Source organism: Macaca fascicularis, chromosome 12, assembly GCF_037993035.2.
Source record: "Macaca fascicularis isolate 582-1 chromosome 12, T2T-MFA8v1.1".
NCBI lineage: Eukaryota > Metazoa > Chordata > Mammalia > Primates > Cercopithecidae > Macaca > Macaca fascicularis.
This window is the reverse complement of record NC_088386.1, coordinates 111859730-111886710: the sequence shown is the minus strand read 5'-3', so window position 1 is coordinate 111886710 and position 26981 is coordinate 111859730. Positions and strand designations below refer to the sequence as shown.

At 42.4% G+C, this 26981-nt stretch overlaps 1 protein-coding gene across 2 annotated transcripts in view; it reads left to right on the top strand.

Annotated features, from left to right (window-relative positions):
• Window positions 1-26981, top strand: part of MREG (melanoregulin) — a 74447-nt gene that overhangs the window by 30176 nt on the left and 17290 nt on the right. The window contains exon 2 of one of the 2 annotated variants that reach the window (XM_074010025.1): window positions 11465-11595. The exons of the other annotated variant lie outside the window; for it this stretch is intronic. Within the exon in view, the coding sequence (XP_073866126.1) occupies window positions 11521-11595 (75 nt within the window). The 5' untranslated portion in view covers window positions 11465-11520. The remainder of the gene's footprint in view (window positions 1-11464; window positions 11596-26981) is intronic. 2 annotated transcript variants of the gene reach the window in all.

Genomic DNA, 26981 nt, shown 5'->3' with positions numbered 1-26981 from the left:
TAATACGGTTTGGCTGTGTCCACACTCAAATCTTACCTTGAATTCCCACATGTTGTGGGACGGACATGGTGGGAGCTAATTGAATCATGGGGGCAAATCTTTCCCATGCTGTTCTCTTGATAGTGAATGAGTGTCATGAGATCTGATGGTTTTAAAAAGAGGAGTTTTCCTGCACAAGTTTTCCTTCTTAGCCTGCTGCCATCCATCTAAGATGTGACTTGCTCCTCCTTGCCTTCTACCATTATTGTGAGGCTTCCCCAGCCGTGTGGAATGGTAAGTCCAATTAAACCTCTTTCTTTTGTAAATTTCTCAGTCTGGGGTATGTCTTTATCAGCAGCATGAAAATGGACTAATACACTGACTATCAGATCATTCTCATAAACCCTTTCTAGTACTGTTTTGGTTCAAAAATAGGTGATGTTTATTTGGCATAATGAGTGACAGAAATTCTATGCTTATCCTTTAAGGCTATTAAGTAATTGTATGCTCACAAATGCATATCCCTCTCATGACATGTGTCTGCCTGCTTGTCATTCATCAGCAGGAACCACATGGTCATCAGATGCTTGTGTGGCTGGAGTGATCTCTGAAAACCACACTTGGCCAAACCCCCTGGGAGCAGCTAAATTTTATTTTTTTTAAAACTACAGAGGCAATACTTCCTAAATACATACAAGTATTACGTATCAACTAAAAATAAAAGTGAAAAATTAATACTACAGAGGCAGACACATAAATGATCCTCGTTTATAATGTATTTGCCTCCAGTACATCAAGACTACCTGCTAGGGTGTTGCCAGACATTGTAAACAGTTCCTTAAAAATGTTGAAGATAGGAACAGACCTTCCCAGCGGCTCTCTCCAATGTCTGGGTCATACACTTAGCCTATCATGTCCCTAATACAAAAAGAGGCAACAAAGCAGAGTTGATTGGAATATTTGGTGGGAGAAACAGGGAAATGGGGGTTGAATTGATCATGTACCAGCCACAGAATGCTTAAGCACTCAGAAACCCAGATATTCCAGTTTGGCTCTGTAAAACTATGTCTCAACATGTCCCCAAGAATTGGACAAAGCCCACTCTTTCGGGGCCATCTGATTTCTCCAGAAGTGGGTGAACATTGGCTACATTTAGAGATAGGACTGCAAGTTTTACCCCAGCCATGGAGGAGCAAAATAACTGGAAAATGGAAGCGATTCTGTAGATAATTTTGGGATCCTCTGAAGGCGTCTTTCTTTGAGGTCCAGATTATCTGGATTATTGAATGCATTTGTTCTTTCTTTTACTTTGCTAGCGACTATTTGGGTTCAGAGGATTTGGGGCAGGGTGGAGGGAGAGAATAAACAAGCTTACTAGGATCTGAGAATCAAGGTTTCTTGCGCTCTATGTTCTAGAGAATAATATTTACAGAGTATTACCCTGTGTGCTAAGCAGCATGCTTCATGTTCTCCAGACAAATACTGAATCCTCATGGTAACCCTATGAAAGAGGCATTTTGACTCAGATGATTAGAGACTTTGTCACTGGTACAAAGTGTTAGAGGAAATGAGTGGGAAAATTGGGATCCCAGCTCAGTTCGGTGTGACCCAGAAACCTGCATGACTAGACACAGTACTCCAGGCTCTCCAGTGAGTTTAGAAAGAGCTTCAGTGGAACTTCTTTGGTCAAAGACAAAGTTACCAAGCAGATGTTGGCTTCCTACCTCGAGTAGACACTCTGGTCTGTGTTTGCTGATCATTGCTCACCCTGTGTCAACTGATTCATGGAGTGACTGGTTTTGGTATTGGTTTTGTATCTACCTGCTTTGGGCACTGTGTATCACGTGGCCCTGATGGTGTTGCACCATTCAGTTACTAAAATCCACTGGATTATACCAGAAGACATTGTGTTCATCGGTCTGTGATGTTTCTACTCTTCGCTCATCCCCCTTCTCCTTTTTAAGGAAAATATAAGCATTTCTTTTGGTTAGCATTAAGAGAATCAGTGTTTCTTTCTTTCTTTCTTTCTTTTCTTTTCTTTCTTTCTCTCTCTCTCTTTCTTTCTTTCTTTTTTTTTTTTTGTGACAGAGTTTTGCTGTGACAGAGTTTTGCTCTTGTCACCCAGGCTGGAGTGTAATGGTGTCATCTTGGCTCACTGCAACTTCTGCCTCCCAGGTTCAAGTGATTCTCCTGTCTCAGCCTCCCAAGTAGCTGGGATTACAGGCATGCATCACCACATCTGGCTAATTTTTGTATTTTTAGTAGAGACAGGGTTTTGCCATATTGGTCAGGCTAGTCTCAAACTCCTGACCTCAGGTGATCCACTTGCCTCGATCTCCCAAGGTGTTGGGATTACAGATTTGAGCCACCGCGCCTGGCCAGTGTTTCTTACTAAGCAGGTAGCACATCAGTGCTCCATGTAAGTCAGAGAACTGACACAATAAATAGTGGCAAACCTGATGTATGCCAGGGAGCAACGTCATTAGCAATTCTGCAGGATGTGTGGTAGTGAAGAATGTGGTCTCTGGAATCAGACAGTTTGTGGATAAGAATCATACCTCTGCCATATTCTAATGAGATGACACTGAATAGTGGTTTAACCTTAGAGTGATTATACTATCTGTTGTCCAGTTTGGGACATACTCACCTAAGTTCTTAAGTAAGAGGAGAGGGGCTGCTAATATTAAGTATTCCAGGCCAAAAATATAAACTGGGACTGCCCTAGACAAGGATCACCTTTCTTTTTTTTTTTTTTTTTTTTTTTTTTTTTTGAGACGGAGTCTCGCTCTGTAGCCCAGGCTGGAGTGCAGTGGCCGGATCTCAGCTCACTGCAAGCTCCGCCTCCCGGGTTCACGCCATTCTCCGGCCTCAGCCTCCCGAGTAGCTGGGACTACAGGCGCCCGCCACCTCGCCTGGCTAGTTTTTTGTATTTCTTAGTAGAGACGGGGTTTCACCGTGTTATCCAGGATGGTCTCGATCTCCTGACCTCGTGATCCACCCGTCTCGGCCTCCCAAAGTGCTGGGATTACAGGCTTGAGCCACCGCGCCCGGCCCACCTTTCTTTTTTAGTTTAAAATGTATATAACAAAAATTTCCTATTTTAATAATTTGTAAGTTAAGTGGTAGTTTGGTGGCATTGAGTACATTCATATTTTTTGGCAACAATCACCACCATGCATCTCCAGAACTTTTTCATCTTCCCAAACTAAAACTCTATGCACACTAGACAATAACTCCTCAGCTCCTGGCAACTTTCTACTTCCTTTCTCTATTAATTTGGCTACTTTAGGTACCTACTGTAAGTGGAATCATGCAGTATTTGTCCTTTCATAGCTAGCTCGCTTCACTTAGTGTAATGTTTCCAAAGTTCATTCATACCATAGCAGCCGTCATAATTTCCTTCCTTTTTAAGGTGGAATCATATTCCATTGCATGTATATGCCACATTTGGTTTATTCATTCATCCATTGATGGACACTCAGGTTGCTTCTATGTTTTGGCTCTTGCGAGTAATGCTGTTGCAAACACGGATGTACAAATATCTGCTTGAGTCCCTGCTTTTGGTTCTTTTGGGCATATATCTAGAAGTGGAGTTGTTGGAACATAGAGTAATTTATTTAATGAGTTATTAATTATTTAATTTAAGTAATTTATTTAATTTGTTAAATTTTTTGAGGAACTGAGATACTGTTTCCCACAGTATCTGTACCATTTTACATTTTCACCAGCAAGGTACAAGAGTTCCAGTTCCTCTACATCTTTGCCAACACTTGTTATTAATCTTCCCTTCCCTTCCCTTCCCTTCCCTTCCCTTCCCTTCCCTTCCCTTCCCTTCCCTTCTTTTCCCTTCCCTTCCCTTCCCTTCCCTTCCCTTCCCTTCCCTTCCCTTCCCCTCCCCTCCCCTCCCCTCCCCTCCCCTCCCCTCCCCTAACCTCCCTTCCCCTCCCCTCCCCTCCCCTCCTCTCCCCTCCCCTTCCCTTCCTTTCCCTTTTCTTCTTTATTTAAGCCAGAGTCTTGCTTTGTTTCCCAGGCTGGAGGGCAGTGGCATGATCTCGGCTCGCTGCAACCTCTACCTCCTGGGTTCAAGTGATTCTCCTGCCTCAGCCTCCCGAGTACCTTGGCCTCCCCAAGTGCTGGGATTACAGGCATGAGCCACTGTGCCCGGCCTCTATCACTTTTGTTAACCTCCAAATTGCTCATTGGAAAAATAGCTGACAGCTTCATACTGATCAGTTTTCACACCTGCATAAAGTAGATGCACTGAAACTGTGGGCCAGTCACAACCACTCAATGTCATCATGAGGGATGTAAACCTGGAAGAGGCTGATGTCTGGTGGAGCCTCCCTCGAAACTGCTTGGCCATGGAAGGTAAAGGAAAGGACAGGAGACTGGGGAGCTTTTTGTAACTGAATTCTACTCTGTTTTCTGAGCATTCATATTCTAGGATGTGATGACCAGGCCTCCTTGTTTTACTCTTCTTTAGATCTAGTCTGTCCTCATTGACCTCCTTCCCCTGGAGCCCCAGAAAGATATATGAAGGCCAAGGGTAACGTAACTTGTGAGTCCTGACAGGTCAGTGAAATAGGAAGGATGGACAACAAATTGGGACCCTCCAGGAGAATGTAGTGCCTGGAGGAAAAGGGCAAGACACTGGCCAACTTTCTCCGTATCCAGAACCTCGCTATCACACCAACACATCGCTGCACTTCTGTGTTTCCTGTGTATTGTGCTTGTGGTAGGCAAAATTTCTGGAAGGCCACCTGTTAATTGGCAGGCATGTGCAGGATAATTTGCTGACAGAAATGGGCTCTTTCCATTAGTTTGTTATTACTTTTTTTCCACATCTTGCATATAATAACTGGGCCTGAAAGGAAACTGAAACCATAAAGCTGCCTCAAAGGTTTTATTTTTAAAAAATCACAGTCAATGACATACATTTTGAAACACCAGGGATTAATACCAAGTCAAGCCTCCAGTGACCTACTCAGTATTGACTTTGGTTTTTCTTAGAATGTCTGAGACCATCAGAGATGGCTGCCTGTCATACAGTCAAGGCACCTCCTATAAGCATTTGCTGGCTTCTCATAGCAGTCTTTTGAAATAAACAAACTATTGGCCGGGCGCGGTGGCTCAAGCCTGTAATCCCAGCACTTTGGGAGGCCGAGACGGGCGGATCACGAGGTCAGGAGATCGAGACCATCCTGGATAACACTGTGAAACCCCGTCTCTACTAAAAAATACAAAAAACTATCCAGGCGAGGTGGCGGGCGCCTGTAGTCCCAGCTACTCGGGAGTCTGAGGCAGGAGAATGGCCTAAACCCGGGAGGCGGAGCTTGCAGTGAGCTGAGATCCGGCCACTGCACCCCAGCCTGGGTGACAGAGCGAAATTCTGTCTCAAAAAAAAAAAAAAAAAAAAAAAAGGAATAAACAAACTATTTTAAAAGAGAGTGAGTGAGAAACCCAAAGAGGTTAAGTGACTTTTCTCAGTAGTGCCCAAGCAGAAATGCACTTCTTGCTTGCTGTCAATGCATTTACTATAAAGTGGAGAAGGAAAGCTACAAGGTTCAGTGAATTTAGGGCAGATAATTGAATACTTTTGTTTACCATTTATTATTATTATTATTATTATTATTATTTTTTTTTTTTGGGACGGAGTTTCGCTCTTGTTGCCCTAGCTGGAATGCAGTGGCAGGATCTCGGCTCACCGCAACCTCCGTCTCCCAGGTTCAAGTGATTCTCCTGCCTCAGCCTCCCGAGTAGCTGGAATTACAGTCTTGCACCACCATGCCCGGCTAATTTTGTATTTTTAGTAGAGACGGGGTTTCTCCATATTGGTCAGGCTGGTCTCGAACTGCCAACCTCAGGTAATCCACCTGCCTCGACCTTCCAAATTGCTGGGATTACAGGCGTGAGCCACCTCGCCCGGCCTATCTTTTATTTTAAATGTGAACAGGAATAAGCTTATAGGCATAGAACTTTGCAGAAAAAAAAATGTAAGATAGCGTCCAGCTTATTTCACTCTTATGAAAACTCCAATGTGTGATTGTTATTTCAAAGGCATCTAGGCTATTGTCATACACAGGGCATGCTTTAACAAAAGCTCAAATTCTACCTGATGTGTCCATTCATCAGTTAATTTTATTTAAAATGACGTGTCTCACATTAAATCAGGAAGCTTTGATTAGTAATTAGAGTGTCGTCATTTCTTCATACACCTGAAAGGCTACTTTTTGTTTTGAGTCTTGATGGTAATTTTGGCCTAGGAAATTCCTTTCTGTTTTTCCTAGATTCCTCACCTCTCAAGTCAATGTGAGAACTGAGTGGTCGATATTGCCACACATTAGATTTTCTCCATCCGCCACCATATGGGCCCGCTTCCAGTTTTGCATCTATTCTTAGCGTCAGCATGGTAGATGTGTGAGGAGGGAGGCTGGTCGATTGTTCATGCAAAGCTCACAGACTTGCAGTGCAATCGGTGTGGTGACTTCTGCTCTGATGATCAGCTGTGCAGGTCTCTGAACTTGATTGTTTTCAGGGCTAGGGCTGTTTGAACTTAGTGGGTGTATTAGTCAGCATCCTCTAGAGAAGCAGAACCAACAGGATGGAGAGAGAGAGAGAGAGGGGAGAGAGAGCGAGAGAGGAGAGAGAGAGAGAGAGAGATTTATTTTAAGGAATTGGCTCACGTGATTGTGGAGGCTTGGCAAGTTCAGAATCTGAAGGAAGCCAGCAGGCTGGAGACCCAGGGAAGAGTTGTAGTTCAAATCAAAAGGTAGTCTGCTGGCAGAATTCCTTCTTACTTGAAGGAGGTCACTCTTTGGTCTATTAAGGCCTTCAACTGATTAGATGAGGCCTGCCCACATCATGGAGTAAATGTGCTTTACTCAGAGTCCTCTGATTTAAACATTAATCTCACCCAAAAACACTTTCAGAGAAACATCACAATAATATTTGACCAAATATCTTGGCACTGTGGCCCAGCTAAGTTGACACATAAAATTAACCATCACACAGGGTTTCACTAACACTAACCAAATTCTCAAAAACTGCTGTATAAACCCACATGCATATAACCATCAGGTTGGACATAAACTTGACTGGTCAGTGCGGTCTCTCCCCTTTAACAGAATCTGTTAGGGAAGACAGTGAACATACAGGCAGGTGACTTGGTAAAAAGGAATCAGATAATAAGAAAAATGACAACTGACCTTTATTTATTTATTTTATTATACTTTAAGTTCTAGGGTACATATGCACAACATGTAGGTTTGTTACATAGGTATACACGTGCCATGTTGGTTTGCTGTACCTATTAACTCATCATTTACATTAGGTATTTCTCCTAATGCTATCCCTCTCCCTGACCCCCACCCCACAACAGGCCTTTGTCCAAATGTTCTCATTGTTCACCTATCAGTGAGAACATGTGGTGTTTGGTTTTCTGTCCTTGTGATAGTTTGCTCAGAATGCTCAGATGAAGGTTTCCACCTTCATCCATGTCCCCACAAAGGACATGAACTCATCCTTTTTTATGGCTGCATAGTATTCCATGGTATATATGTGCCACATTTTCTTAATCCACTCTGTCATTGAAGAACATTTGGATTGGTTCCACGTCTTTGCTATTGTGAACAGTGCCACAATAAATATATGTGTGCGTGTGTCTTTATAGCAGCATGATTTATAATCCTTTGGGTATATACCCAGTAATGGGATGGCTGGGTCAAATGGTATTTCTAGCTCTAGGTCCTTCAGGAATCACCACAATGTCTTCCACAGTGGTTGAATTAGTTTACCCTCCCACCAACAATTTAAAAGTGTTCCTATTTCTCCACATCCTCTCCAGCATCTGTTGTTTCCTGACTTTTTAATGGTTGCCATTCTAACTGGTGTGAGATGGTATCTCATTGTGGTTTTGATTTGCATTTCTCTGATTACCAGTGATGATGAACATTTTTTCATGTGTCTGTTTGCTGCATAAATGTCTTCTTTTGAGAAATGTCTGTTCATATCCTTTGCCCACTTTTTGATGGGGTTGTTTGTGTTTTTTCTTGTAAACTTGTTTAAGTTCTTTATAGATTCTGGGTATTAGCTCTTTGTCAGGTGGGTAGATTGCAAACATTTTCTCCAATTCTTTAGGTTGCCTGTTCACTCTGATGGTAGTTTCTTTTGCTGTGCAGAAGCTCTTTAGTTTAATTAGATTCCATTTGTCAATTTTGGCTTTGTTGCCATTGCTTTTGGTGTTTTAGTCATGAAATCTTTGCCCATGTGTATGTCCTGAATGGTATTGCCTAGGTTTTCCTCTATGGTTTTTGTGGTTTTAGGTCTAACAGTTGAGTCTTTAATCCATCTTGAATTAATTTTTGTATGAGGTGTAAGGAAGGGATCCAGTTTCAGCTTTCTACATATGACTAGCCAGTTTTCCCAGCACCATTTATTAAATAGGGACTTCTTTCCCCATTTCTTGTTTTTGTCAGGTTTGTCAAAGATCAGATGGTTGTAGATGTGTGGTGTTACTTCTGAGGGCTCTGTTCTGTTCCATTGGTCTATATCTCTGTTTTGGTACCAGTACCATGCTGTTTTGGTTGTGTAGCTTTGTAGTATAGTTTGAAGTCAGGTAGCGTGAGGCCTCCAACTTTGTTCTTTTTGCTTAGGATTGACTTGGCAATGCGGGCTCTTTTTTGGTTACATATGAACTTTAAAGTAGTTTTTTCCAATTCTGTGAAGAAAGTCATTGGTAGTTTGATGGGGATGGCATTGAATCTATAAATTACCTTGGGCAGCATGACCATTTTCACATTTGTTCTTCCTATCCATGAGCATGGTATGTTCTTCCATTTGTTTGTGTCCTCTTTTATTTCATTGACCAATGGTTTGTAGTTCTCCTTGAAGAGGTCCTTCACATCCCTTGTAAGTTGGATTCCTAGGTATTTTATTCTCTTTGTAGCAATTGTGAATGGAAATTCACTCATGATTTGGCTCTCTGTTTGTTAATGGTGTATAGGAATGCTTGTGATTTTTGCACATTGATTTTGTATCCTAGACTTTGCTGAAGTTGCTTATCAGCTTAAGGAGATTTGGGACTGAGATGATGTGGTTTTCTAAATATACAATCATGTCATCTGTAAACAGGGACAATTTGACTTCCTCTTTTCCTAATTGAATACCCTTTATTTCTTTCTCCTGCCTGATTGCCCTGGCCAGAACTTCCAACACTATGTTGAATAGGAGTGGTGAGAGAGGTGACAGTTTTCAAAGGGAATGCTTCCAGTTTTTGCCCATTCAATATGATATTGGCTGTGGGTTTGTCATAAATAGCTCTTACCATTTTGAGATATGTTCCATCAATACCTAGTTTATTCAGAGTTTTTAGCATGAAGGGCTGTTGAATTTTGTCAAAGGACTTTTCTGCATCTATTGAGATAATCGTGTGCTTTTTGTTGATGGTTCTGTTTATGTGATGGATTATGTTTATTGATTTGAGTATGTTGAACCAGCCTTGCATCCCAGGGATGAAGCTGACTTGATCATGGTGGATAAGCTTTTTGATGTGCTGCTGGATTCGGTTTGCCAGTATTTTATTGAGAATTTTCACATCGATGTTCATCAGGGATATTGGTTTAAAGTTGTTGTGTCTGTGCCAGGCTTTGGTATCAGGATGATGCTGGCCTCATAAAATGAGTTAGGGAGGATTCCCTCTTTTTCTATTGATTGGAATAGTTTCAGAAGGAATGGTACCAGCTCCTTTTTGTACCTCTGGTAGAATTCAGCTGTTAATCTGTCTGGTTCTGGACTTTTTTTGGTTGGTAAGCTATTAATTATTGCCTCAATTTCAGAGCCTGTTAGTGGTCTATTCAGAGATTCAGTTTCTTCCTGGTTTAGTCTTGGGAGGGTGTATGTGTCCGTGAATTTATCCATTTCTTCTAGATTTTCTAGTTTATTTGCCTAGAGGTGTTTATAGTATTCTCTGATGGTAGTTTGTATTTCTGTGGGATAGATGATGATATCCCCTTTATTATTTTTTATTGCGTCTATTTGATTCTTCTCTGTTTTCTTCTTTATTAGTCTTGCTAGTGGTCTATCAATTTTGTTGATCTTTTCAAAAAACTAGCTCCTGGATTCATTGATTTTTTTGAAAGGGTTTTTTGTGTCTCTGTCTCCTTCAATTCTGCTCTGATCTTAGTGATTTCTTGCCTTCTGCTGGCTTTTGAATTTGTTTGCTCCTGCTTCTCTAGTTCTTTTAATTGTGATGTTAGGGTGTCGATTTTAGATCTTTCCTGCTTTCTTTTGTGGGCATTTAGTGCTATAAATTTCCCTCTACTCACTGCTTTAAACGTGTCCCAGAGATTGCTGAACATTGTGTCTTCGTCCTCATTGGTTTCAAAGAATATCTTTATTTCTGCCTTCATTTCATTATTTACCCAGTAGTCATTCAGGAGCAGGTTGTTCAGTTTCCATGTAGTTGTGTAGTTTTGACTGAGTTTCTTAATCCTGAGTTCAAATTTGATTGCATTGTGGTCTGAGAGACAGTTTGTTATAATTTCTGTTCTTTTACATTTGCTGAGGAGTGCTTTACTTCCAACTATGTGGTCAATTTTGGAATAAGTGCGATGTGGTGCTGAGAAGAATATATATTCTGTTGATTTGGGGTGTAGAGTTCTGTAGATGTCTATTAGGTCTGCTTGTTGCAGAGCTGAGTTCAAGTCCTGGATATCCTTGTTAATTTTCTGTCTTGTTGATCTGTCTAATATTGACAGTTGGGTGTTAAAGTCTCCTATTATTGTCGTGTGGGAGTCTAAGTCTCTTTGTAGGTCTCTAAGGACTTGCTTTATGAATCTGGGTGCTCTTGTATTGGGTTCATATATATTTAGGATAGTTAGTTCTTCTTGTTGAATTGATCCCTTTACCATTATCTAATGGCCTTCTTTGTCTCTTTTGATATTTGTTGGTTTAAAGTCTGTTTTATCAGAGACTAGGGTTGCAACCCCTGCTTTTTGTTGCTTTCCATTTGCTTTGTAGATCCATCCCTTTATTTTGAGCCTATTTGTGTCTCTGCATGAGAGATGAGTCTCCTGAATACAGCACAATGGGTGTTTACTCTTTATCCAGTTTGCCAGTCTGTGTCTTTTAATTCGGCATTTAGCCCATTTACATTTAAGGTTAATATTGCTATGTGTGAATTTGATCCTGCTGGTTATTTTGTCCGTTAGTTGGTGCAGTTTCTTCCTAGCATCGATGGTCTTTACAATTTGGCATGTTTTTGCAGTGGCTGGTACCGGTCTTTCCTTTCCATGTTTAATGCTTCCTTCAGGAGCTCTTGTAAGGCAGCCCTGGTGGTGACAAAATCTCTCAGCATTTGCTTGTCTGTAAAGGATTGTATTTCTCCTTCACTTATGAAGCTTATTTTGGCTGGATATGAAATTCTGGGTTGAAAATTCTTTTCTTTCAGAATGTTGAATATTGGTCCCCACTCTCTTCTGGTTTGTAGAGTTTCTGCTGAGAGATCTGCTGTTAGTCTGATGGGCTTCCTGACAACTGACATTTATGGAGCACTCCCTGTACTCCAGATGCTGCTCTAAATATGTTACATATACCACACCAACTACCATTGTCCTCCAGGTATGATAACTTGGTGCTTTCCTCTCCAGTATAAAGTTATTCATGTCATTTGGCTAGAACCTCCTGTCCTTTGATGGTGGTAGATGGTGAATTCTGAATGTCATCCCTAGATGAGTAGTAGCCTTAAGCACTGGGTACATGCAGAAATTTGGGAAGGAAGATAGCAGAATGTGGACTCAAGGCAAATCTAGAATAATGTAATATTGTGTGAATATGGGGCTAAGAGCAAGGGATGTATTTCAAATAAAGGCTCCAGTTGAAGAGGCTGGGCAGATAGATACCCAGACAGAGCCAACAGATTTGGAATAGAAGGCAAGATGCATGGGATAGAACGGAAGGTAGAGTTTCAAGAAATTGTAGTCTGAGTGAAACACACAGATTGTTGCAAGTAGAACTTAATGCATTACCAAGGCTCAGTGAGGAAATGCCATCTTACTGTCCCATTTTTTTTTTTTTTGAGACAGAGTCCTGCTCTATCACTTGGGCTAGAGGGCAGTGGTGCAATCTTGGCTCACTGCCACCCCTGCCACCCTGGTTCAAGTGACTCTTCTGGCTCAGCCCGGCTCCCCCGCACCAGGCCCCCTGTGAGTAGCTGGGATTACAGGTGCACACCACCACGCCCTGCTAGTCTTTGTATTCTTAGTAGAGACAGTGTTTCCCCATGTTGGCCAGGCTGGTCTTGAACTCCTGACCTCAGGCAATCTGCCCGCCTCAACCTCCCAAAATGCTGGGATTACAGGTGTGAGCCCCATGAGACTTCTTGACTGTCTTCCCGTCAAATAATGATATCATCTCTGTTGCCCATTGATAGTTACACTTTTCCAACTGAAGGCTCATTCATTTTCTTGATTCATTATTTAATATATAAAGCTGACTGAAGGTACAGAAACCTATGAGGATATTAAGCTTTGGGGAATCTCTGCCCAAATGGATTGTGGCAGTGTCTAGTAAAGATTGACATTTTTCTCTTGGCTGAGCCCATGGGAAGTGGCTGCCCCCAAATGGTATTCCTTGTGATCAAAACAGCTCCTTGGCTTCTGTGTCAGTCATTTAGGTTGCACTGACTAGCTCTTTTTAAGGTAGAATAGCCTACATATTGCATCTAAATTAAATCAGCTCATCCAGCAGTTTTGCTGTCAATCTAGCCTATGGTCAGTGGGCACCATTCTCACACTGCTAAACAAAGTTATATGTTTCCTGGAGTATGGTTATGAAAGGCAAAATTATAGAAATAAAACTACCTAATGAAAGTACTGGTTAAGTATATCTTAAGTAGCTTCACTAATGAATGCTATATACCTTGAAAAATAATGAGATAGGATTTATAGATAGTGAATTGGAAAGATGGTTATGATTTATTGCTAAGTGGGTATGTATAATGTTATCCCATTTGTGTAAAAGCATATATATGCTAATGTACAGTGATAAGATTTGTGGACAGTTACCTGTATTAGAAGTAGGTGGAGGGAAGGAGGCTTTTACTTTCCTTTAACTTTATCGTTTTCTGTACAGTTTGAATACAATTCAGAGGTATTATTTCATATATATATAATTCATATAAAATACAATTCTCTCCCTATTATTTCCTAACACATTTTGTGGTGGCTGTTTCCCTGGGTCTTTCTAAACTATTTTGCTTTGATTTACTGTGGGTGTGCTGGAGAAAGTGGGAGGTGGAGAGAGAGAGAGTGTGTGTGTGTGTCTGCGTGTGTGTGTGTTTAGGAATTGTGTCTGTGTGTTTAGGAACTGGAGCAGGCTCTGAGGAATTGCACCAGAGTAGATAAAGCAAAAAGGCGTTGAAGCCATTGGTTAGCATGTATCTTTCCAAGGGTCTAAGATTCTTCCTTTACATCAGGCCCTTTCTTTGCAGCTGTCTTCCCCTCCACCTGCCTGTGAAGTCACATGCTAATTAATAGATCTTTGTGTGCTGCCTTTTTCACCACTGTGCCCTCAACACCACTCCTAGCCCTGCCTCTTCCCCTTGGTTGTTCTTGCTCCTCCTACAGTTAATGAAAATGGCTCTTAATTGCATGGATCCCAGGAGAGCCCCAGATACAGATGCAATGGAACCTCCTGATGTGTGTGGGCTCAGGTGGGGTATTGAGGAAGGTTCTGAGGAGCCCTCCATAAGAACACTGGGCTTGCTCTCTGGCTTTAATTGAATATGTGGGGAAATGGGAGCACCTGCCCAATTCTGATGGGGGCTGAGACCTGCTGCTTCTCAGACTTAAATCTGCAGAGTTCTGGAAAGAGACTGGATTTTTCTTGACATGAAACAGTCCTTTCCTTTGGGTGCCAGGTCCCCAGATACCTGTTGTTACATAATCCTTACACATGGTCATGCTATTTACAGCCCAGGAGTGAGCTGTGTCACTTTATGGTTTTGCAATCTAGGAGGCAGGCCACACACAGCAAATGAATACAAGCTGGGCACACCCTCTTGAAATAATTGCCATGTTGAATTACAATTTAGGTGAGGTAAAGTCACACCCAAGCTCTTTTACCAATACGCTGTTTTCTTTGTTGTTAATAAAGCACTTAACGTGGGGTGATTTTCAATGGACCCAAGTCCAAATTAACCTAGTTTCTTCTTCCATAAAAAACATGTTTTGCAGCAGGAGGCCACAAGCATGCAGGAAGTGTGTTGGAGTCACAGATTGCCAGACCTGGCTGTGAAGTTGCATTTTTCAACTAAGAAGTAGAAGGTCCAGGTGCCCTTGACGATTAACCAGGCCCAGGTATTGGGCTGTCCTCAGAGAGGGCTGTGATGGGATTAAGCCTGTTGCAGCACAACCAAAATATTTTTTGTTCCAATGTACAACCGAATGTACTTTAATCTGTTCTAGTTTCTTTTCTTTTCTTTTTTGCCAGCGTTGGTGTGTACCAGAAAGTTTGGAAAACAGGTCCAAGTGGTAGAGATAAAAATCTACTGCAGTTGAATTCGTTGATAAGCCCAGGACATGCCTCAGGGACGTGGCATTTATCCATTTGCTCCAATCTCTTTCCCAGCAATCACTTAACATTTGGGGGAGTTGGAGGATAGCTGGGAGTAGGCATGCAACAGCTTGTAAGGAGGGAGAGGCCTGTGGACTGTGGACTGGACAGGGTGTCCACTCTTTAAATCCAGCCTTGGCAGTCTGCAAAAATAAATTCAAAAATGTTCTTTGTTGTCTTACGCTGAATGTGGTGTTACCTGTTTAATGTTGAGGTTTCAGCGTTTCTTTCAACAGGGCGTGACTACAGTACATGCTCTTGAGCCATTATCCCTTTGCTTCTCCAGGCAGAAGTTTGGAGGGAAGGGGCTTTGGAGTAGGACTGAGCTACCCAAAGATGTATTTGTAACCAGCAAGGTGGGCTGCCCTTGCATGCGAGGTCATTCCCCCTATTGTCCTGGGCTCTCCTCTTAACTCCCGGAGGGCCCCTTCTCCAGGGTCATCCAGCCTCCAGGGTTCTTGCCCTGTCATCCTCTGCCTATGCCCCTTTGGTTGCTCCTTACCAAGTTTAGCTCACCCCAAAAGGACCCCAACACTCATATTTTTTTTTCTCCCTTCTTTTCACCCAGTTACATGTCCATTCACTCTACCTAGGCTTAGCTCAGCTGGGAATTGTTAAGAAGCAGGTATTAGGAGACAACCAGAGGAATTCAGTGAGGGGTGTGAATGGCCAATGAATTTAACCTGCTCTGCAATTTTGGAAGAGGAACTTGTAAAGTGAAATTCATTGTAACTGGTGAAATTGAGGGACAGGAGAGGTTTTCTGAACAGAGAGGCCAGTTCAATGCTTTCTTGCCGGACGTCCAGATAACCCATGGATAATGCTGCTGACGTTTTTGGTTTTTCCCAAGTTGGAGTTGGAGCAGCCTTATCATCTGAGAAACACTGCCAGAAGCTTGATTTCCAGGATTCCTAGGAAGGAGACAGGGTCCTGAAGGTAGAGGACATGGCACTGGATCATCCAGGTGGCTTCTTGTCCAAAACGATCTTGTGGAGCCCAAGGGCTGAATGGTCTAGAGGGGGTGATCCCTGGCATGAGCTAGCAATCAGCCCCTGGTACATCTTTGAGTTGCACTGTTGGGCAACTAACTGTGGGTGCCAGGAATGTTTTTCCCATCTGACAGGTTAGGTAAGGCAGCACGTTTGAGAAATGACCTCCCTTCTCGCTGGCAGATCCTTGGCTGACATTGAAACACAGACTGTCCTTCATATACTCACTCTACCTGTTCATCTGCCCTAGTTTCAAAAGGTGTTTTCTTGTTCTTTTGTCTCTGCTGTTTTGGACTCTTTGCCCAGCTACAGTAAGTTGAGAGCAGGGCCGTGTAACACAGGCAGGAAAGGAAGTAGGCAGGACCTCTGCTCCTTTGATCCATCTTTTTCTTCATTCAGCTTGCCCAGGATATTCTACCTCATTCTGTCTGTGCCTGTCTTTATGCAAACTTCTCATCTGACACAGGGCAAGATCCGGTCATCTGGAGGAACTGGCTCCGGACGATATATATCTAGGCTTTTGATTGCTAGGTGTCCAAAAACATAAAATTTCATTGACTCCTTAATATTTTAATCCATGACATGATATTTACTGCTTACCTGTTTTGAAGTGATGTTTGCGAAATAAAAAGCACCTTAGGGTATATAGATACTAGAGAGAGGGCATATGCTGACAGGTGTCAGAATGATGATTTTCTATTGAACTCCTGCCTCCAAGCATGGATAACAGTTGTAGTTGTCACTATTTTATTTTAAGTTCTGGGATGCATGTTCAGAACGTGCAGGTTTGTTACATAGGTATACATGTGCCATGGTGGTTTGCTGCACCCATCAACCCATCATCTAGGTTTTAAGCCCTGCATGCACTAGATGTTTGTCCTAATGCTCTACCTCTCTTTGCCCCCATCCCCTGACAGGCCCCGGTGTGTGATGTTCCCCTCCCTGTGTCCATGTGTTCTCATTGTTCAGCTGCCACTTATGAGTGAGAACGTGCAGTGTTTGATTTTCTGTTCCTGTATTAGTTTGCTGAGAATTATGGTTTCCAGCTTCATCCATGTCCCTGCAAAGGACATGGATGAACTCATTCTTTTTCATGGCTGCATAGTATTCCATGGTATATATGTGCCACATTTTCTTTATCCAGTCTGTCATTGATGGGCATTTGTGTTGGTTCCAAGTCTTTGCTATTGTGAATGTCACTATTGTTTTTTTAACCCACTGTAGCAGCTGAAGCTGTGATTATCTTGTCCTAATAATTAACATTTGTGCAGCACTTTTCTTTGCAGCGTGCTTTCTCGTGTAATATTTGAGCTTTACAAGCCTATGGCATTGGCAGGCAAGTGTCTTTCACTCTACAGTTGGTAAAACTGAGGTCACAGAGACTGAATGACTTGCTAGTCAGGGGTAAAGCTCAGACTCAGACCCAGAGCCCATGCGTTTCCATACTGCCCTTGTGCATGTATGGCTGTGCAGATGAGTAAGAGACCCTTGTTAGAGAGGCTTGGGTCACAGTCCTTTGATGCAGAAGCCTCAAAGTAGAAAAACTAATATTTCATGACTGGCTCTGTTTATTTGATTCATCTTGTGAATTCAAAATGGAAAATCCATGCATTTAGTGGCTGTGTTGTTTGCTGGGGCTGCCATTCCAAAGTACCATTAACTGGGTGGCTTAAACAACAGAAACTTGTTCTCTGACAGTTCTGGGGGCTAGAAGTCTGAGATGAAGGGTTGGTTCCTGCTGAGGGCAGGATGTTCTCCAGGTCCCCCTCCTTGGCTTGGAGGTGTCTGTCTTCTCCCTGTGTCTTCATGTTGTCTTACTGTGCACGTGTCTCTGTCTAAATTTCCCCTTCTTACTGGGAAACCAGTTGTACTGGATTAGGGCCCACCAGAATAACCTCATTTTAACTCGATTACTTCTGTAAAGAGATTGTGTCTAAATAAGGTCATCTTCTGGGATACTGGGGCTTAGCACTTCAACATACCAATTTTGAGGGGACTCGATTTAACCCGTAATGATAGGCATGCAGTTGATAAAATAAAAAATGTAGGCCATGGTGAGAATTTTTAACTCTGTCCTAAGAGTTAAATACTTTCTAGTGAATACTAGAAAATACTAGAAAATTCTAGAAGTGAATACTTCTAGAAAGTGAATACTTTCTAACCAAATGAGTAGAAAACACTTCTTTGTCCCTTTGCAAGATTTTTTCTTTCCCTCTGAACCCTCTAACTCCTAGCCTGAGAAGCTTACATTGGGAGTCCTAAGTAGGCCTAGCTTTAACTGCACCCCCACCCCTCCATGACTCCCACACTGGGAGACAGTTCTCCCTGGGTTTGCTGGTCTCTGCACATCTTGTGAGCAGAGGCATCGTCTGCCCTTTGTTCTGGACTACCTTTTCATAATGCTTATATAATGCATGGCCTTGGGAGGCGGACATAGTGTCTCCCTCTGGCACAAAGAGCAGGCAGGATTATTGCCCATTATAAAAGATTCAGGTTCCCTAAGTTCAGGGTTTCTCCTTTGTAATGCAACCTACTGTATATGCATCGTTTGTTTTTCTTTGCCTTACAATATGGAAACTGGGACTCGGAGGTATGGCATAAAAAATGCTGATCCAGGAATCTCATTTCTTTTGCCAGCACCCATGAAATTGGCAGGAGAACTTGTTAGCTTGTAAAGTGGGTAAAATCTCAGATGCTTTACAATTCTTGACACACTTAAAATAGCTCGTGTACTGGCATTGCGGCTCAGATCTTAATCATGGGTCGATGCTTTGGCATAAGTCTGTGCTTTTTACGCTTTTTAATATTATCTCTGGAACTCTTTTCCCTCAAATGAAATCCACCAGGAAACTGATACAATTAAAGCTTCTCTGGATCAATGACATAGGGGTCATTGACTAGAAGCCTAGATTTCTAGAAGCCCAGATTTCTCCATCTTAGATAGCTCCAGAGACATCTTTGGAGAAGCTGCCCAATTTCAAAAACACTGTGTTGGGCTACTAAAGACCCCTTTAAAACTCAAATCTGATGTCTGGGAAGAATAACACATTAAATTCTTATCAGACAATGCCAGGTGCAGTGCCTCACGCCTGTAACCCCAGCACTTTGGGAGGCTAAGGCAGGAGGATTGCTTGAGCTCAGGAGTTTGAGACCAGTCTGGGCAACATAGCAAGACCTAATCTCTACTAAAAATAAAAACAAAATTAGCCAGGCGTGGTGGTGTGCGCCTGTAGTCCCAGCTACTCTGGAGGCTGAGGCGGGAGGATTGCTTGAACTTTGGAGGTTGAGACTGCAGTAAGTCATGATTGCGCCACTGTACTGTAGCCTGGGTGACAGAGTGAGGCCCTGTCTCAAAGAAAAAGGTCTCATGAGACAGATTAATTATATTTAGCAAAAAATTGAGTTACCAGTTACTCATAGGTCAGCACAAATTCATTTTTCAAAGGATTGGACTCCAGAACTAGTAAGTTTTGATTGTAGGCTACAGAGGGGAAGTTTGTGAGAGGGAACACTGCATCGGCAGGCCCTGGGCATAGGGCAGGGCTGAGAGGTAGAGTAGGAGAGTGCTAGAACTGAGAGGTGCTAAGAGTATAGTAGATGGTAATGAAAGTCACTTTTGAACTACTTGGTTTCTGTGCTCATTAGGATCCCTTCAAGCCGTCCTGTGAGCTTTGGGTAGGGCCAGGCAGTGGGAGAGAGGCACCTTTCATCCATGTATGTTTTATGTTGGGGTTCTGATGTGAGGCATCATTTGAAAAAATTACTATCCTGCTGAAGCAAGATTAAAAGCTCGTCTTTTAGGCCGGGCGCGGTGGCTCAAGCCTGTAATCCCAGCACTTTGGGAGGCCGAGACGGGCGGATCATGAGGTCAGGAGATCGAGACCATCCTGGCTAACACGGTGAAACCCCGTCTCTACTAAAAAAATACAAAAAGCTAGCCGGGCGAGGTGGCGGGCGCCTGTAGTCCCAGCTACTCGGGAGGCTGAGGCAGGAGAATGGTGTAAACCCGGGAGGCGGAGCTTGCAGTGAGCCGAGATCCGGCCACTGCACTCCAGCCTGGGCGACAGAGCAAGACTCCGTCTCAAAAAAAAAAAAAAAAAAAAAAAAGCTCATCTTTTTTACTGTCTTACCTGACGCTGTGGTAATGAGTGTTGAAAAGTAAAACAGATGCTTGTTCCCTAGAGCACAAGAGGAAGGTGGTTCAGCAGAAAGAGTTCCTGGGGTTTGGACCCAACTCTACTACTGTCTTCTGACTCTACTGTGAATTTGCTGTGTGACCTTTGGCTGGCCACTCAACCTCTCTGGGCTTGTTTTCTCATCTAACAGAAGGGATACCTCCTTCTGGAGACATGATTTCAAAAAGTCCCCATATTTAAAGGCTGATGTACTGTGAAAAGGTGGTGTAGCTTTTAACCCCCCAAAAACATTAAATATTGGATTCCTATGTGTTTGCATCTTAAGCTGCTAGACCTCATTCATGCCAGACCTCATTCATGCCCTTTGAGCAAGATGCATGCATTGGACCTGAAGTGGAAGTTGTGGGCATTTTTGAGAGTAAAATGGGTGGATTTGATTCCTCCTGCTACATTTCCCTTCACACTTAGGACACACTGACACGTGGGCCAAATCCAGTTTGCTGCCTATTTATAAATAAAGTTTTATTGGAACACAGTCATGCCCATGAGGTTACCTACTGACTATGGCTGCTTTTGTGCTACCAATGATGTTTCACACAGAACCCCAACATAAAATACACATAAAAAGTTTGCTGGCCTCTACTTGAGGCCACTTGGTGCTCGGTAGAGTTGGCCCAAATGACTGTGTGGATTTAATTTTTCATACAAAAAGGACACATGAGCAACCTCTTTGAGGAAGACTTCTTATACTCACTGATGTATGATACTTTGGAAGAAGAGATCCTCTTTAGAAATTGAGAGAATCTTCTAGCTTTTTCATTTATGGGTATAAAACATTTTTCATTTACCAGTGATTTCTTTCTTTTGAAAAATGGCTAAACAGTGCTCTATTATGTGAGATTAGTCTAAGTGAAAAAGTGCACTATAATTTTCAAATATATTAAAATGCACCCTCTCTTGGACTAGTGCCACTCTGCTATTTTCCTTTCATAATCTGGGGTTTTAAATCCACAGAAAATGTTTTAATGGCTTTGTTTGAAGCCTATCATGTTGACAAGGAGGCAGGCAGATGACTGACAAGGTAAATGTCTCTTTACCTTGAATGCTGCAGAATTCAGCATTCACAAGGCAGCTTCCTAACTTGCTTGGTGAGGAGTCATTCATATGTCTATAATAGCGAGGAAAGACTGGGGTAATTATAAACAAATGTGTTAACCAGTGAGTTTCCAGACAATCCCAGGACTGCTTCAGCTTAAGTGATTATTTTGCCCGAGGCTTTTGGCATCAGGGTTTGTAAGAGTAAACCCCAACACTTGAGTGGGGGAGGCAGAATCTGCAGGTTCAGTTAAAGATTATGGGGGAGTAAAAATGGACAGTGAATGGGATACTAGAATTGTAAGGGAAAATGTTTGCCAAGTGTGGTGGCTCATACCTGTAATCCCAGCACTTTGGGAGTCCAAGGTGGGAGGATCATGAGGTCAGGAGTTCGAGACCAGGCTGAGAAACATGGCAAACCCTCATCTCTACTAAAAACACAAAAATTCGCCAGGCGTGGTGGCGTATGCCTGTAATCCCAGCTACTTGGGAGGCTGAGGCAGGATAATTGCTTGAACCTGGGAGGCAGAGGTTGCAGTGAGCTGAGATTGCACCAGTGCACTCCAGCCAGGGTGACAGAGTGAGACTCTGTCTCAAAAAAATAAAAAATAAAAATATAAAAGGGAAAATGTTTTACAAGGCTTGAACTTAATAATTCTTAGTTGTTAAAGGAATCCTATTGCCATTGACAAGCACAACATACTGTCCCTTTTATTAAAGGATCAGTGTGACCGGATTTGTTCGTAGGGACACAGTGTGCTCTAGATGTGCTTGGGGTGATTAGGGAAGTGGTTTAATTTGTGGCTCTAAGTCTTAAAAAAAGAATATAGGTAATTTGAGAAGATCTGGGGTAGGTCATGAAAATATGGAAAAATTAGAAAGTAGAAATCAAACTATGGAAGTGGGGCGGGATGAGCAAAACCCATTGTCAAATCGGATCCACACAGATCATAAATTTTACCCATCATTAAGCTTTACTAATAATTTTAAAGAGGCAGGCAATTGAGAGGCTCAGATAAAGCAGAGAGAGGTCTGGGACATTGAGGATGCCTCCCTGGGACCCCCTTGCCCTCCCTAGACCTGTCCCTCTGACTCATAATACTAAATGGGTCTAGGTAAGGTATACAATGCAAAGCTTTTAAGTTATAAAAGAACTCCATTTGATACCCCTCATTATTTTATTGGCTACATGACATTTTCCAGGGAGCCATGCCTCAAAAATTTTGAGTATTGCAACTCTAAGAAATCCTTTGGCCAGAGACATCCTTCTAAGGGCATTCAGTAGGCAAGGTTTTTCCTCCTAGCAAGGATCATTCCTCTCATTACCTGGAGGTGCAGTTGATGAGAAATTAGATAGGATCACCTGTCTTCTTTCCTTTCTTCCTAGGATCATTCATCCCTTCTCACCACCAAGTCCCCTACTCCCTTTAGGTGAATGAATGGATCACAGCCCTGCTGCTTAAACTTCTTCCTCCTAGAGAGTAAAGGTAAAAAGGACTGGCATTGTTCAGTGTCAAGCAGAAATAAACAACTTGACAGCTTGCAAACAAAGGAAGAGCAAATGTAAGTAGGGTCCATGGTGATAGGTTTCCTGAAGAATAATTAGGAAAGGGTTCACCACTACAACAAGAAGCTTTTGGGCTAAAGAATGAGAAACCCAGATTTCTAGGATTGTTGGTTTTTCTAAAAAAGCACATTTTAACTTTCTAATTTCTTGTCTTCCTTCCTGCCTCTGTATCCCCTGCCTGTCTCTGCTGAATGTTCTCCCTACCCCCTGAGATGACCTCAACTCTGCTGGGGCTCCTGTCCTTGTCGTCACCTTGTTCTTGCTGTCGCCATGCTCCCTGTCTGCCTCCTCCCCCTTTGAGGCTGGCAGGGATCCTGGAATACAGGGTCAATGCCCCACAGAAGCAACAGTGTTTTCGGCTGAATTCGGGGACATGCACAGGAACCTGCAAATTTACCAATAGGACTTTCAGTTTAACAAAATTCTTTGAAATCAAATGAGCTATGGCCTGTGAGTTGCCATCCTAAACATAGCAAATACCTTTTAAAATAAATGTAAGTTATAATAGTACTCAGACCTAGACTTTTCCATTTTTGAGCTAATTAGATGCTAGATTAGGTTTACAAAGGAAGCTTTAAAAATAATCATTCTTAGGGATTTTAAAGTTTCTGTTCTGATTATAAAAGAAGTATGTGAGCATTGTGGAAAATTTGAAAAGTACAGGAGGAAAAGAGTCACTCATACGTAATCCTAGCCGAGATAAATACTATTGTACTATTTTATTGCATTTTTCTTCTGGTATTTTGAAAAGAAATATCTGTCTGTCTATCTATCTATCTGTCTGTCTATCTATCTATCTATCTATCTATCTATCTATCTACCTACCTAGATTCTTAGAACTGGAATTCTTGGGTTAAAGATTTTGCCCATTTTTATATGCTTTGATACATCCTGCCAAATAGTTTTCACAGAAAGTGACAAAAATTTTATAACTCAATCATAATACAAAATAGCGCCTTTCACTAGACCCTCTCAAGCACTGGCAACTTCGTTTTATTTTTATTAGAAAATTTGGCTAGACAACAATAGCAAAACAGTGTTCATTGTTTGAGAATTTCTTTGATTATTATAGGGTGGATATTATATCTTAATTGATATTTTTGTGAATTATCTCACTGTCTTTTGCTCATTAGTGTGATTCTCTTTTCTTTCTTTCTCTCTCTCTCTCTCTTTCTTTTTTTGAGACAGAGTCTCACTCTGACATCCAGGCTAGTGTACAGTGGTGTGATCTTGGCTCAACTGCAACCTCGACTTCCTGGGTTCAAGCGATTCTGGTGCCTCAGCCTCCTGAGTAGCTGGGACTACAGGCACGCACCACCACGCCGGGCAAAGTTTTTGTATTTTTAGTAGAGGCGGGATTTCACCATGTTGACCAGGCTGGTCTTGAACTCCTGACCTCAAGTGATCCATCCGCCTCAGCCTCCCAAAGTGCTGGGATTACAGGTGTGAGCCACCATGCCTGGCCTGACTTTCTTTCTATATTAACCCCCTGCTATATTTATATCAAATACTTCTGATATTTTCTTGCCATTTTCTTGTGATTTTTTTTCCATAACTGTATAAAAGTTTCAAAATTTTACTAGTCAAGATTATCTTTTCTGTTGTCTTGGAAGTCTTTTAAAAGTAATGAGACGTGTGTCTAAGTGTAGCTGTCAGTTAAGTGAGATTATGGGTATGAAAACATTTTTGTAAAACGAAAGACACTATTATTTCTTTCCCTTCACATATAGAAGTTTCAGATTTGTATTTAGTCAAATTTATTTATCTTTTTTCTTGTCTTAGGGGTCTTTTCAAAGCAATGACGTTAGTCTAGGTGTAGTTATCAGTTAATGAATTAGGGTTATGAAAGCATTTTTGTAGACTGAAAGACATGCTTCAACTATAGAACTAAAAGGGCAACGAATCTTCACCTCCACTATCACCTGGAGAGGGCCTGAAATCCTGAAGGATCCACATGAGAGTGTTTTCTGGTGGTATTAGGCTAAAGAGACATTCCTTTGCAAGTTTTGCCATATTTTAAAATTAAACGATTGAGTATGATGTTGTGTAGATCAGCACTGCCCAATAAAAAGTCAATGTAAGCCATATAAGTCATTTTAAATTTTCTAGTAGCCACATTAAAAAAGTAAAAATAACATAGGTGAAATTAAATTTAATAGTCTAATTTAATCAGTTATATAACAAAATTATCATTTCAACATGTAATCCATATAAAAGTTCCATTTTTTGTTTGTTTTTTTTTGAGATGGGGTCTCACTCTATCACCCAGGCTGGAGTACAGTGGCATGGTCACGATCTCGGCTCACTGCGATCTCCGCTCGCAGGGTCAAGCCATCCTCACACCTCAGCCTCCTGAGTAGTTGGGGCTACAGTATTTTTGGTAGAGGCGGGGTTTTTACCATGTTGCCCAGGCTGGTCTTGAACTCCTGGGCTCAAGCAATCCATCTGCTTTGGCCTCCCAAATTGCTGGGATTACAGGCATGAGCCACCATGCTTGGCCCTTTCTTCTTTAGTCTTCAAAAATCTGATGCATATTTTACCCTTACAGCCCATCTCAGTTTGGACCAGCTACACTGAGGTGCTCAGTAGCCATGTGTGGCTATTGGCTGCTGTATTGGACAGCACAGGTCTGGATGTGGAGGCATAGCAAAATGTTTGAGATGTTTTCTCTACCCTGGATTCAGAGTTCAAATTAAATTTGGGTCACTACTTTGAAGAAGTGGCCTTTCCCAATGGTACATGCTTAAACTAATTGAACGAATTGGCTATTTCTGCCTTGTTAGAAATGTAAGTCTTCTTTTTCTATTCACGAGCAGGAATTTAGTCATGTTATCCTTTGTCTTTGCTGTAACTAATTCTCTTTCCTCCTTGCAGAGCCCCAGAACTCGGAGGTGGTTCCAACTAGTTGATTAGGAATAACAATATCACATGGAAAATGGCAAGCCCCAGCCCTCCCACTGACAGCAATAGCAAAATCTCATCCTGAGTTTTGCTCTTTTAACCCTAAAGCTGTACGTGAGGTGGGAGTCCCCAAATTAGACAAAACTAGCTCGAATCTTATGCTTAGTGGCCCCTTCCCATGGCTTTGCAGACACACTCGGGCAGCAGGAGCTGTGAGCTCTCCCTTGGCTTAATCTGGTTAAAACCAGGATAAAGAATTAGGTCAGGGGCCTCTGGCTGCAAAGCAGTCTGTTTCCAGAACTCAAGTGGAGCCGTGGAATAAAAATAAATAGAATTGGAAAAGCATTACTCAGCCTTCGCATTTGACCTCTTCTAGGTCAAAACTCTAGCTCGGATTCAGAGTAAAAACAGATAAGCATTGCAAAGAGTGGTGGGACTGCATTAGTGACCAGGCTATGCATGTACCTGTCTAAGGTGCTCTAAGCAGTAACTCCAAGGTGCAATTTGGGATTTGAGGCTCTGCATGGTATATAGAGATGAACTGCCCCCCCAAATTTCACTTTATTAATCTTTTAAGTATCAGAGCATCTGGGGTGGGGCCTTAGGGCCTGGTGATGGGAGCAGCAGGTAGTCCTAGGCCTGGGGGCATCGTGAACTTCGCTAAGACCCAGTTTTTCCTGGGATTCAGTGAAAGGGCAAGTAGATAGCTCTGGGTCAAAAAGGAGGAGAGGCTGGGTGCGGTGGCTCATGCCTGTAATCCCAGCACTTTGGGAGGCTGAGGCAGACAGATCATTTGAGGTCAGGAGTTCAAGACCAGCCTGGCCAATATGGTGAAACCCCATCTCTACTAAAAATACAAAAATTAGACAGGCATGGTGGCGGGCACCTGTAATCTTAGCTACTAGGGAGGCTGAGGCAGGAGAGTCACTTGAACCCAGGAGACGGAGGTTGCGGTGAGCCAACATTGTGCCACTGCACTCCTGCCTGGGTGACAGAGAAGACACTGTCTCAAAAAAAAAAAAAAAAAAAACCAAAAAAAAAAAAAAAAACGACCTATGTGTGAATCTATACCTAGAAGCTGGTTCTCATCTTACTGAATGGGTAGGTCTAATGAGGCATGGAGAGAGATACCTACATCTGAGTTTGACCTGCCCAGCCAAAAAGGCTCATTTTCATCAGCTCTGGTTACCAACAGACAAACCTTTCTTAAAGTGAGTGCTCCAGGGTGATGAGACATCCAAGCTAAAGCATAAAGCAACCATTGATGGGAGTTATTGAGGGCCCCTCTAAGTCCTGAAGGTGCCAGGCCGCTGGGCACAGGTTCCCCCTGGCCTCCACCCCCTCCCACCTGCTACTCCAAAGTTAGTCCAGTCTCTTGCTTATCCTCTAAGTCACTATGTTTCTTTGCTGTGTCATTTGATCCTTTTCCATTTGGGCTGAGGTGAGGGCAGACAGTTAACGAGTGCACCAGCTGTCTAGGAACAGTGAAATACGATCCTATCTTTTTCGCTTGCACACCATGGCTGGTAGATGCAGAAAGTCAGCTTTTGTAGTGCCGGAAGAAGATGACACCATCCAGGCCCAGGTGTGTTTAAAGGAAGCTCGGAGCTTCTTCTGCATGATCCCCCATCCCTCGTCTTCCCTGCACTCCAGCCTGGGCGACAGAGCGAGACCCCGTCTCAAAAAAAAAAAAAAAAAAAAAAA